The 12671-nt window shown below is 43.5% G+C and overlaps 1 protein-coding gene across 1 annotated transcript in view; it reads left to right on the top strand.

Moving 5' to 3' along the window:
* The window catches only part of RC3H1 (ring finger and CCCH-type domains 1), a gene marked incomplete in the record, with an annotated part of 3590040 nt that overhangs the window by 504286 nt on the left and 3073083 nt on the right, over nt 1–12671 (top strand). Inside the window, 1 exon segment of the mRNA XM_044055940.1 lies at nt 6204–6316. Coding sequence (XP_043911875.1) covers nt 6204–6316 — 113 coding nt within the window.

Here is a 12671-nt window from a genome sequence, read left to right as displayed (position 1 = left end):
CATTCCTTCTGTATCTCCTCCTGAGGATTTTTCCTTTGGGAAAACCTTGCACACTTTGAGGGAACACTTCCATTGGGAAGGCCAAGACTTTTCCGATTCCAAGAAAAGTCTTAGGGAATTGCTTCTGTTACCTCAACACAGACCTCTGGCGATACCTCCTGTTTTGGACATACTTGATGATGTTTATTCGGAGGCTTGCCTTAACCCGTATTCCCTGCCTCCTGCACCAGTCAAACCTGATAGGTACTACAGAGTTCCTAACTCTCACCAATTTCTCTACAAAAGCCATAATGCTGACCCTGAAACCATTTCTCAAGGCCCCAAGGGATTGAAGGCCTCTACTGCCAAGAATCCACTTCCTGCTGAAAGAGAGTCAAGATCTTTAGAAAGGTGGGGAAAAAAGGTATATACCTCGGCCACCCTAGCCATGAGGGCCTTAAATTGTCAGTTTCATATGCTTAAATATCAACAGTTCCTGTTATCACAGTTAAGGAATAAAATGTCTCAACCTGAACAACCAGATTTGAAGGAGTTGCAGGATATGATGCATAGTGCAGAGCAAGTAGGTAAACACACCTTACAATGTGGCTATGATGCCCTAGAGGCCTCAAGTAGAGCTGCTGCTACAGGATCAGTCATTCGTAGACATGCCTGGCTTAGGGAACAAAGCTTGTCTGATCATGTGAAAGCTAAACTTCTAGATGCTCCTTTACAAAAGGATGTGCTGTTTGGTACTAATGCTGAGGAGATATTACGGAAAATGGAAGAAAAAGCCAAATCTATGCAAACGGTCAAAGCTTTTCTACAGGTCCAACCACCACGTTTTAGCAGAAATTGGCCTTCGAAAAACTGGTCCTTTCCAGCCACTGACAAGCCCCCAAAGAGGTAGATACAGACGCGCAAGGGGCAGAGGGCAATCACAAGGATCATATAGAGGCCGACAATGGCAAACTCCAGCACCAAGAGGTGGCGAAGACAGTGCACAACAATACAGGAAACAAACCCAATGACTCCCTCATTTCCATGCCAAGCAAGTCTCAGCTGGCAGCACCTTTGGGAGGAAAGCTGGCATTATTTGCAAGAAATTGGCATTTTGTCACAACAGACAAATGGATCCTGGACGTTATAAACAGAGGCTACAAATTTCAATTCCACACTCTTCCAAAAGTGAGAGGCATGCCAAACCTGCCACACAATCAAAGGGAAGAGGCACAACTACAAATTTCAAAGCTCATAGGCATGAGAGCTATTCAAGAGGTACCTACCCACGAACAAGGTCAAGGTTTTTATTCAAGACTTTTTCTGGTACCAAGGAAAGGAACCGACTGGAGAAGCATTTTGGACTTATCCATCCTAAACACATTTTTACTCGTACCAAAATTGAAGATGCTCACATTACAGCAGCTTCTTCCCATGCTGGGCAAGGAGTTTTGGCTGGTAACATTGGACCTCAAGGAGGCATACCTACATGTCCCAATCAGACAAAGCTGCAGAAGATACCTCAGATTTCTTGCAGGTTCAATCCACTATCAATTCTCTGCATTGCCCTTTGGCATATCTACTGCGCCCAGAGTATTCACAAAGTGCCTGGCATCAGTGATTGCCTACTGCAGACTTCAAGGGATACAAATTTACCCTTATTTGGACGACTGCCTGATCCAAGCGGACGGCAAGCACATACTTCTGGAACATCTGGCATATGTAACACGGTTACTGCATTCTCTGGGATACACCATCAACAAAGAGAAATCCAGGCTAACTCCATCTCAGAAAATAAGTTTCCTGGGTGCCAACTTGGACACAAACACCCAGATGGCCTATCTTACGCCAGAAAAACAGGGGCAACTAACTCAGTACTTCAAAATACTTGCAAAATGTACCAGGCTTACTGCAAGGAAAATCCTGCAGGCTCTGGGCTTCATGGCATCTTGCATTCTTTTAATCCCATGTGCAAAGCTGCATATGAGGAAACTTCAATGGTACCTAAAAAACCTATGGTCTCAACAGTCACAGTTTGGAAACAATAATACCAATAATTCCATGTTTGCAAAAGGAATTTCTATGGTGGACCCAAGCATGTCAAGCAAACACAGACCTCCCATTCTGCAAGCCTCAAGCAAAGCAAGTCATCACAACAGACGCCTCAGATTACGCCTGGGGGGCGCACATGACAGACAGGTGCATTCAGGGCAAATGGTCCCAAAAGGAAAGGCACCTTCACATCAATCAAAAAGAAATGCTAGCAGTAATAAATGCAATTACAGCTTTCAGGGACTTCCTACATCCAGGACAGTTACTGATAAGAACAGACAACACCACAGTAATGTGGTACATAAACAAACAAGGAGGAACACATTCATACCCCTTGTGCAGACTAGCCATGACTCTTTGGAACTTGGCTCTAGAATGGCAAATCGAACTTCAAGCACAGTACTTGCCAGGATTGGAAAACACGCTGGCAGACAATCTAAGCAGAAATATGACAGATCCACACGAATGGAAGTTACATCCTCAGGTGTTTACAGAAATAATCCAAGCGTGGGGGAGGCCAGACATAGATCTTTTTGCCTCCCACAGGAATCATCAATTGGAAAAGTTTTGTTCGAGGACTTTTCATCCAAAGGTCTGGAGAGTGGACGCCCTTTCATTCAGTTGGACAATATGGACAGTTTACGCATTCCCACCTCTGCCTCTTCTGCCCAAGGTGCTTTTGAAAGCAAGAGCAGACAGACCGAAGATGATACTGATTGCTCCAGATTGGCTAAGGCAACACTGGTACCCACTCCTGAGGAGCCTAACACATACTCCTCCCTGGTCCCTGCCTCTAATGCCTCTTCTGCTGACTCAGCACAGCTACAAAACTCTTCAGTCAGCTGAAAACACTCAATCTCGCTACATGGAAAATTCCTTAACACCACAACAGACTCTACTCTCCAAGGAGGTGCAGGATGTCATTTTGGAGGCCAGAAGGCCATCTACTAGAAAAGCTTACTCCGCAAAATGGAAGCGGTTTTGCGCTTGGAATGAGAAAAAAGGCCAGGACCCTAGAAAACTGAACTTGCCTCGGGTATTACAGTATCTAACAGAGCTGCTGAACAGTGGACTATCATTTTCTTCCATAAAAATCCATGCCTCAGCCATTTCTGCAGAATTCATCACGGATCCTCCTTTATTTTCTCACCCACTCTTACGACAGTTCCTCAGAGGGGCTAAGAATATAAGACCACCAAGGAAACAACCAATACCGGCCTGGGATCTTAATTACATACTAGAAAAATTAACATTGCCCCCTTTTGAACCAGCTGCCTCAACAGATTTGCAATATTTGTCCTGGAAAACAGCCTTCCTTCTGGCTATCACTTCAGCTCGTAGGGTTTCGGAACTACAGGCCCTCATGGCGGTGCAGCCCTTTCTCATTTTCCATCAGGACAGGGTTTCCCTTCGTACCAACCTGTCATTTATGCCTAAAGTGGTATCCAGGGTAGCTTTAAATCAAGCCATACACCTACCTTTTACCCCAATCCTCAAAACAAAGGGGAAAGGCTGCTACACTCTTTAGACATCCATAGGCAGCTACGTTATTATTTGGACAGAACAAAGTCCTTCAGGAAATCAGAACAACTCTTTGTGTCCTATGCTGTAGGGGCTCAAGGGAAGCCAGTTACCAAACAGACTATTTCAAAGTGGATAGGCCACTTCATACGGTTTTGTTATTCCTATCATGGGAAATCTGTCCCTACAGGTATCAGATCACACTCCACCAGGGCCACAGCTACCTCTACAGCCTTCCTCAGAGGAGTTCCTACCAAAGATATTTTGGAAGCAGCCACTTGGAGTTCTGTACATATCTTCACAAAACACTACCACCTGCCTTTATATTCCAGAACTAGAGCAGGATTTGCCACTGCTGTGTTGCAGGGCATTCTGGCTCAGCCCAGTTCCTCCTAGTACCTACCACCCTGTGCGTAGCTTTGGGACTCTACCCATCTGTGATTACTGCAGCTGTATGCACGATGAACATAGTACAGTTTTGTACCTACCACAAATGTAGATGTTCGAGTGCTAATACAGCTGCAATACAGGTTTCCCTCCCTCCTTCCCCACTGGGTAAAGGCATGGGGCCTAACACCATCTTCATACAACCTGACTGGGTTATCCTTCTATGGTTTATTTGCTTGCAACTACTGATTTTGGATTATATTGCATTGCTTGTATATACATAGAAACATAATTTATGTATTGCCTTCCTTCTGGGGGCACCTGACATCTGGGGCAAGAAAGACTGAAGAACATGGCGTCGGCTGTGTCTTGTATACTCCGGCCTCACTGACGTCAGGAGAGAAAGCGACAACAACCGACGCCGGACCTAGACTTTGGAATTCGGCCGACCGAGGGACCGCCTGACGGCAGAGAACCCATCTGTGATTACTGCAGCTGTATTAGCACTCGAACATCTACATTTATGGTAGGTACAAAACTGTACTTTTTGTATAATTGAAAACAAACCACACTGCCACAGTCCTAGTTCTTTAACTCTACATTTGAGGCAAAACAATTCCCTAAAGGTGTCCTTCACATTAGACCTCGCAAGAAGCCTGTTCCTCTTTCCTGGGATCTTAATTTTGTTTTGGAGAAGCTGACCCAGGCTCCTTTTTGAGCCTGCTGCTTCAGCCTTCTTTCAACATTGTACTTGAAAGACAGTTGTTTTGTTGGCCATTACTTCTGCCAGACAGGTCTCATTTGCAAGCCTTTATGGCGTGTCCTCCTTTCTTGGTCTTTCACAAGGACAGGGTGTCCTTGCATACTAATCCTTCTTTATGCCCAAGGTAGTTAGAGTTGTCACTTAATCAGTGTATGTTTGCCTGCCTTTTTCCCCTCTCCACAATCTGCTAGTAAGAGGTTACTACGTGCCTTGGATGTGCATAGACAAGATATTATTTGGATAAGACTATTAGAAAATCTTAATTATTTGTTTCTTTAAATCCTTGGTCCCTATGAGTTGCTGTATCCAAGAAAACTGTTTCTTCTTGGATTTCAAAGGCAATTGCCTTTTGTTATACTTATCATGGTAAGAGCCTTCCTTTTTCTGTAAGGGCTCATTCTACTAGAGCTGGTGGTGGCTTCTAGTGCCTTTTTCAAGGGGTTGGATACCACCTCTGTTTTGAAAGCAGCTACCAGGACTTATTTCCATACTTTTACCAGCACTACAAGTTGTATACTATCTCTGGAGCTACAGCTGGCTTTGCTAGGGCCATTCTTCATAGTTTCTTAGAGAGCTCTACTGCTCCTCCCAGGGTACTTCTTGAGCTTTGGCACTCTCCTATAGTAAGAAATACTGCAACAGTGAATGTAAGGACATCGTACAGTTGTGTAAAATCTTACCATAACAGTAGATGCCCTTGCCTTCAGTTTTGTAGTATTCACTCCCTCCCTCCTTTCCCCTAGTCCTTTCCTTCCTGCCTGTGCTAGGTAACTCCTGGAGTTCCTTAGCCTGGTGTTCCTACTGGGGCAATCAGGTCTGAGTATGGTATGCATGAACGTCACTTTTATGTCCCATGCTACACAGGGGCCACGAATGTGACGTCCAGCATTTCATAAAACTTCAGTAGGCTTTGGTATGCTGACTGACGTTGGGCTTTCATGGCTGGGAAAACCCATATATAAGGAATACTGCAACAGTGAAGGCAAGGGCATCTACTGTTATGGTAAGATTTTACACTGTTTTGGGTTTAGTGAAAAAGGTGTATTTGTTGCTTACAACACTGTATTGCTTTTATGGTGCTTGACTTAAGTACTTGCTAAATGTTAAGTGTTTCAGCTAAGCGGATTGTTGATCCCATGGGCCCTAGTTTCAAAAGACTTGCCGTCAGTGTGGCCATTTACACTGACAGCAGGTGGTTTGGAGTCTAGTCCCAGTAGTAAGCCTATATATTGATGGGCTTGACACCGAAGTCCCTTATACTGAGAGCAGGTCTTTTGGAATCAGGGCAGACTTGTATTGAAAGCAACTGTTTTGGAATTTGGCACATTGAGTTGGCAGAAACTGGGAAGAAGTGGGAAAACTGTATTTTGACTACCATGAAAATTGATTCAGGGACATTTAGTTGTTTTATAAAGTATGAAGACTTGTAGTAGAGATTCTGATAAGAAGTGATTCCAGCTAGATGCTTAGGAAAAGGCTTCAGTCTCTCTTTTTTTTAAAGCTTCCACAGCACAGCAAGTACAAAACATACATGTGTCGTGACATGAAGCAGAGAGGTGGCTGCCCTCGTGGATCTAGCTGCACATTTGCACACTCGCAGGAAGAATTGGACAAGTAAGTCAATATCTCCAAATTAATTAGGCTGGGTTCAGTATGTTGGCTGTTTAGTGATGGGGAAAGTAAAGGGTTAACACTTCTGAGAAGTTATGTAATATACTATAATATAATATGTATTTATTGTTGTCACGCACACACACACTCACACACATACACACACATACATGCATGCGCGTGCTGGGGACACTAGTGGAAGCCAAGCTTTTAAGCGTGTCAGATGAGAATCTATGGCATTAGCAATATTAAAGATGCAGTTTTCCAGTTTTAACTCCTATATATGTATGTATGTATATATATATATATATATATATATATATATATATATATATATATATATATATATATGTATATATATGTGTGTATATATATATATATATATATATATGTGTGTGTATATGTATGGGTCTATGACATTTCGCCGAAAATTCTGACATGGGGTCCAAATCGCCGAAAATAGTACTGACAAGTGTATATGCCCTTTTCCCCAACTTTAGTGCGATCTCGGAGTTAGAATATTAATGTAGGGGGGTGTGGGGGTCATAGCCCCCCCGCCTACTCAGGTTATAAACTACTTACTTACTCTCTTAATAGGGAGTGGACAATATAAAACAATACTAGACAATATTAAACTGTACTGGGTGGGGGGCTGCGCCCCCCCCCCCCATTTTAGTATTCTCACTCCGAGATCGCACTACAGTTGGGGTAAGGGGCATATACACTGACAGTAGTATATTCGACGAAATGGATTTTCGGCGATTTGGACCCTATGTCAGCATATTCGGCGAAATGACACACACACACATATATATATATATATAGATATATATATAGATATATATATAGATATATATATAGATATATATAGATGTATATATAGATATATATATAGATATATATATATATATAGATATATATATATATAGATATATATATAGATATATGTATATATATATATATATATATATATGTATGGATATATATATGGATCCCTATCACATGGTCGACAGGCCATATGATAGACTTTTATTTGGTCGACAGTTCATTTGGTCGACAAGCAGTGCCCCCCACACCCCCCTAACTATATATATCAACTCCAGGGTTGCACAACATTGGGGAAGGGGGCAAATCTGCCTGTCGACCAAATGAATTGTCGACCAAATAAAAGTCGATCAAATGGCTTGTCGACCATCTCAGGTAGATAGATATATATATATATATATATATATATATATATATATATATATATATATATATATATATGATTGCCGGTGCTTCATTTGATGGTGTGTTTTGTTGACAGCTGTGCGAGATTGCTCAGTTCTCGTAGTTTGAGAATATTCTTTTTCCCTGATTTTTTTTGCAGTCTGTGAGTTAATGTATGTAACTAGCAGGTGGTGTGGAGACTGCATTGGAGCTTGCCCCCTTGCAAAAAACTGATCTGATGTCCTTTTCATTCTTCCTCAACACATCGGTTCTTATTTGATCCATGGATCTGATTCAGCCGCATACTGCAAACTTTAGGATCCAACTCTCAAGGTCCTCCCTCTACCCATAATGCCTTAGTCCATCCCTATTACCTCAGATCTCGTTTGCTGCCATCATGCTAAGACGCAGGTTCTTATCTTGTGTGTAAATTTTTTTATGTCCGTTAACACTTATTTTCTAAAAAAGTTTTGTAATTATTCCTTTTCATTTCTATCCTACCTGTTAGTTTTTCACAGGCGTTAGTTATTTTTCCTACTTTTTGAATTAATAATCTCTTCAATGCCATAATTGGTATTTCCTTTACTCATTTATCAGAGTATTTCCTTTTTAAATAATGATTATTGGTAATAACTCCTTTGCTTTAAAAAATTTGACAATTTTTTACTGTATTGCTCTACCTTACTGTTTTTTTGTCATTCTGCTGCAGGTTTCTATCTGTCATATCCGATGAACTGACAGGGTTCTAGAAATGCACCTCTTGTGGGCATAAAATTCTGAATCTGGATGCCTACAAGAAGAGCGATGATGTTCATCGTGTTTCACTATTGCAGTCATTACTCTTGGGTTATCCTGCTGGCAGGCTGTCCGTAGTCGGCCTGAATTCCAAAGTCCTGGTCCAGCGTCGGTTGCTGTCATCTCTTCCCTGACGTCAGTGCGCCAGGGGTATAAAAGATGCAGCCGACACCAATTTCTTCAGTCTTTCGAAGCAAAATCAGTTCGCAAGTGCTGGTCGGCCGACTCCTGAGATTTTCAAAATTGAATTTCAGATCCGAAATTCAAGTACCCTGTTGGGGAAACTTTTTTCTTGCTCCAGACCGATGTCAGAAAAAGTTTACAATTGTATTTCTTGTGGGAAGCAAATGCGTCCTAAGGATTTTCATTCTTACTGTATTCCTTGCCTAGGCCCTGATCACGACGTTACTAGCTGTCGGTTTTGTGCTAGATTTAACCAACACGCTATTTAGCGTCGGTACGATTTTGCCTTTCATTACTTTGGCCGAAGGTTTAATTATATAATGCCGTCGGAACAGCCGACAACCGGAGTTTATAAAAAGCACAAGGAAAAGGAAAGGCATCCGAGGTCCAAAACTGATGAGGCCCCCGCTAGGCCAGTCTCCGGTTTTCAGTGAGGCACTTTCGCAGCCCCTGACGCCCACTACCTCAGAGCCACAGGCCGCTTCCGACTCCCACGTGGAGCCGACTGGGTCTCTGGATACTCAAGGTAGTGGACTCTCGGAAACTATTCCCTGAGATGGGCCTGGAGCCGCTGAGCAGGCATCGGCTTCTGAGGGTGTTTTCAGACCTACACAATTATATGTCAAGCCAACCTCAGCTTCAAAGACTAAAACAGCTCTAAAGACAAAGAAACAAGTGCAGCATTCTCCTGGACAAACTTCCATACCTAAGAAACAGATGCTTAAAATGACCTAATTACTTTGATCAGGGGTTCCCATCCCCCTCCTGATAAGAGGCCTAGGCAAGAGACAGAATATGACTCTTCTGATCAGGTTTCAATTTCCTCTGATTCCTCTTCTGAACAGGGATACTCTTTTCCTCCCTATGAGGATTCTGATGCTGAAGAATCTATTCCTTCAGCCTCTCCTCCTGAGGATTATTCTTTTGGGGAAACCCTGCATACCATGAGGGAGCATTTTCACTGGGAGAACCAAGATTACTCAGAATCTAAGAAGAGGCTCAGAGACTTTCTTTTACTACCTCAGCACAGACCTCTTGCTATTTCACGTTTTCTAGACATTGTAGATGTATTTTCAGAGTCCGGCCTGTCTCCTGACTCTCTACCCCCTGCACCTGCTAAGCCAGACAGATACTACAGGGTTCCAGATTCTCATAAATTTCTATATAAAAACCCTGCTGCTGACCCAGAAACTATATCTCAGGGTCCCAAAGGGGTCAAGGCTTCCACTGCCAAAAATCCTGTCCCCCCCTGATAGGGATTCTAGGGCACTGGACAGATGGGGGAAAAAAGTTTACACTTCTGCTACCTTGGCTGTTAGGGCTTTAAATTGTCAGTTTCATATGCTTAAATATCAGCAATACTTAATGTCACTGCTTAAACAGAAAATGTTGACAAATTCTGAATGTTCTGATAACAAGGAAATGCAGGATTTATTGCATGCAGCTGAACAAGTGGGAAAGCATACTTTGCATTGTGGTTTTGATTCACTGGAGGCCTCTTGCAGGGCCGCTGTTACGGATTCTGTCATTAGAAGGCATGCTTGGTTAAAGGAACAGAATCTGCCGGATCATGTTAAAGCAAAATTATTGGATGCTCCATTACAGCATGATACTTTGGTGTTAAGGCAGAAGAGGTGTTGAAGAAAATGGAGGATAAAGCGAAATCCATGCAGACAGTTAAGGATTTCCTACAGGTATAGCCACCCAGATTTAGCGGGAACTGGCCTACAAAGAATTGGTCCTTTCCCAGTGTCAGGCCACAAAGAGGCAGATACAGACGCCCCAGAGGCAGATCTCAGCCCCAAGGCTCATACATGCCTAAACACTGGGGTGCTTCTACCTCCAAAAGTGGAGAAGACAAATCACAACCATACAGGAAACAGTCCCAATGACTTTACTTTGCCAGAACCAAGCACTTATCTTTTGGCAGTCCCCTTAGGGGGAAAACTAGCACTTTTTTCACCAAATTGGCACATGATTACCCAGGACAAATGGGTCTTGAACATAGTATCTCAGGGCTACAGGTTCATAGGTTCGTACTAGGCTATCTGCCATAGGGCATTTATAAGCCTAGCCAGAGTATGTTTGGCTTTCGCCACCCATTTTAAATTAATTTTGCTGTGCCCTTTTTCGAGGTTAGTATACTGTGCCTCTGTCTAACAGTGACACAGAAGTGATACCCTGGGTAAACCTACGATCTCCCATCCTCTCATCAAGATTCCTCTTAAAGAGAATCAATGAGGGACTCTGCCTAACCTGGACTGGGATTTTATTCCAGAGTGAAGGGAGCCTCTGGGTTATGAATCTGTCCCTCCAGCATGTCCTATTTATTTCAGTGCTGAGGTTCAAGTCTCTCGAGCGTGTAGCTCGATGGGATTTGGATTTTTTGATTTGCAGCATGTCCCTTAATTCCGGGTTGGACATGGCTTTATACGTCAGGCACAGGTCACCTCTGAGCAGGCGGTATGCCACTGAGTAGAGCTGGAGTTTATTTAACCGGGCAGCATATGGTATCTGTTTGAGCCCTTTGATCCTCTTGGGGTCTTTCCAGTTGCTGCAGGTGTTTAAGTTACATCCCAAAAGGGGCATTGTACTCGATTATGGGCCTGATGAGGGATGAGTAAAGAGGCACGATGACTTCCCCTAATCTAGATGTGAATCCCTTCATGATTAGGTGGGCTATATAAAATGTTTTTCTAACCACTTTGGCCCACGTGGTTGTCAAATGAGAGATTGCGATCAACTTGGGTCCCCAGGTCCCTAATTACTTCTGTACTTAATGGATTACCACCTATGTGGTAATTTGTGGGCACTTTGTTTTTGCCAAAGGGGATGACTATACACTTTTTGGCATTTAGCATGAGGCCATGGCTCTGGCACCAGTTGTCTGTTTCTATGAGGCCCTTTTGGAGGATGCTTGTGTCGGCTGTAGAGTCGATTATGGCACCCAGTTTGCAGTCATCTGCGAACTTTTTCAGCCACAGTCCTTCTGTGTTGGCCTTTACCTCCGAGAAATATATGCCGAACAAGAGAGGTCCCAGGACTGAGCCTTGTGGGACGCCACTTGTAACTGGTTTGGAGTCCGACATGGCTCCAGCAATTCTAACCATGTGGGTTCTGTCCTTGAGCCAGTTTGAAACCCATCTAGTGACATAGGGGTTTATATTTAAGCTGGTGAGCTTATCTATAATGCCCGAGTGGGATATTGTATCGAAGGCTTTTGCGAGGTCCAGGTAGGCTGTGTGGACCACCTTCTCTTCGTCAATGGCCTTGGTGACTGCTTCAAAGAAGTCGACCAGGTTTAAGAGGAAGGATCTGCCCTTAACAAAGCCGAACTGGGTAGGATCCAGTGTCTGTAGGTCCCCAATATCTTTATTTATGAGGTCCATGATGATCCTTTCCATAGCTTTGCAGACCAAGCTAGTCAGGCTTATGGGGCGATAGTTTCCAGGGTCCGTTGAGGCACCACTTTTATGGAGAGGGACCACTGTTGCTGTACGCCACTCTTTGGGTACATATCCTGTAGTAAGGCTGAGATTGAACAGTAGTTTTATGTTTGGGTTTAGCTCTTCTTGGAGTTCATGTAGGACGCAGCCCGGGACACCGTCTGGTCCCATTGATGCTGTGTTTTTTGCTTTGGAGAGGGCAGCTCTTACCTGAGCATCTAGGATGTCAGGGGGGCAGCACTCTGCTGGGATAGATATTTGCCCTTTTGGTGGGGAGGGGGGGGGGTTTGCTCTGAACCTGTCAGCTAGGATGTTGGCAATGTCTGTGGGTTCGGTGTATTTTTTGTCATTTTGGACTAATTCTGAGCATATCTGGGAATTCCCACCCAGGTTCCTAACATAACTAAAGAAAGCCTTGTGATTATCCTTAGTGTCCTGTGCCATTTTTCTCTCGAAGCTGGCCTTAGATGATTTTATGAGTGCCCTTAGCTTTTTGCTAATACTGATCAGAGATGCCTTCACTTTTTGGGATTTTGCTCCATCATGTAGTAGCTTCCTCCTCCTATTGAATAGTTTGTTTATGGCTGGGGTCCACCAGACAGGACGTCTGCCTTTGGAGGATTGGGTCTTGGTTTTATTTGGGATTGCATGATCCATGCAGTCCTGAAGGTGTTCATAGAATGCATTTATAAAGGATTCTGCGGTCTGGGTCGTATTTTCCACAT

This window comes from Protopterus annectens, chromosome 14.part0 (genome assembly GCF_019279795.1).
Source record: "Protopterus annectens isolate FY-2018-M chromosome 14.part0, PAN1.0, whole genome shotgun sequence".
Lineage (NCBI taxonomy): Eukaryota > Metazoa > Chordata > Ceratodontiformes > Protopteridae > Protopterus > Protopterus annectens.
The sequence above is the reverse complement of the archived record's forward strand: the minus strand, read 5'-3'. Positions and strand labels throughout refer to the sequence as shown.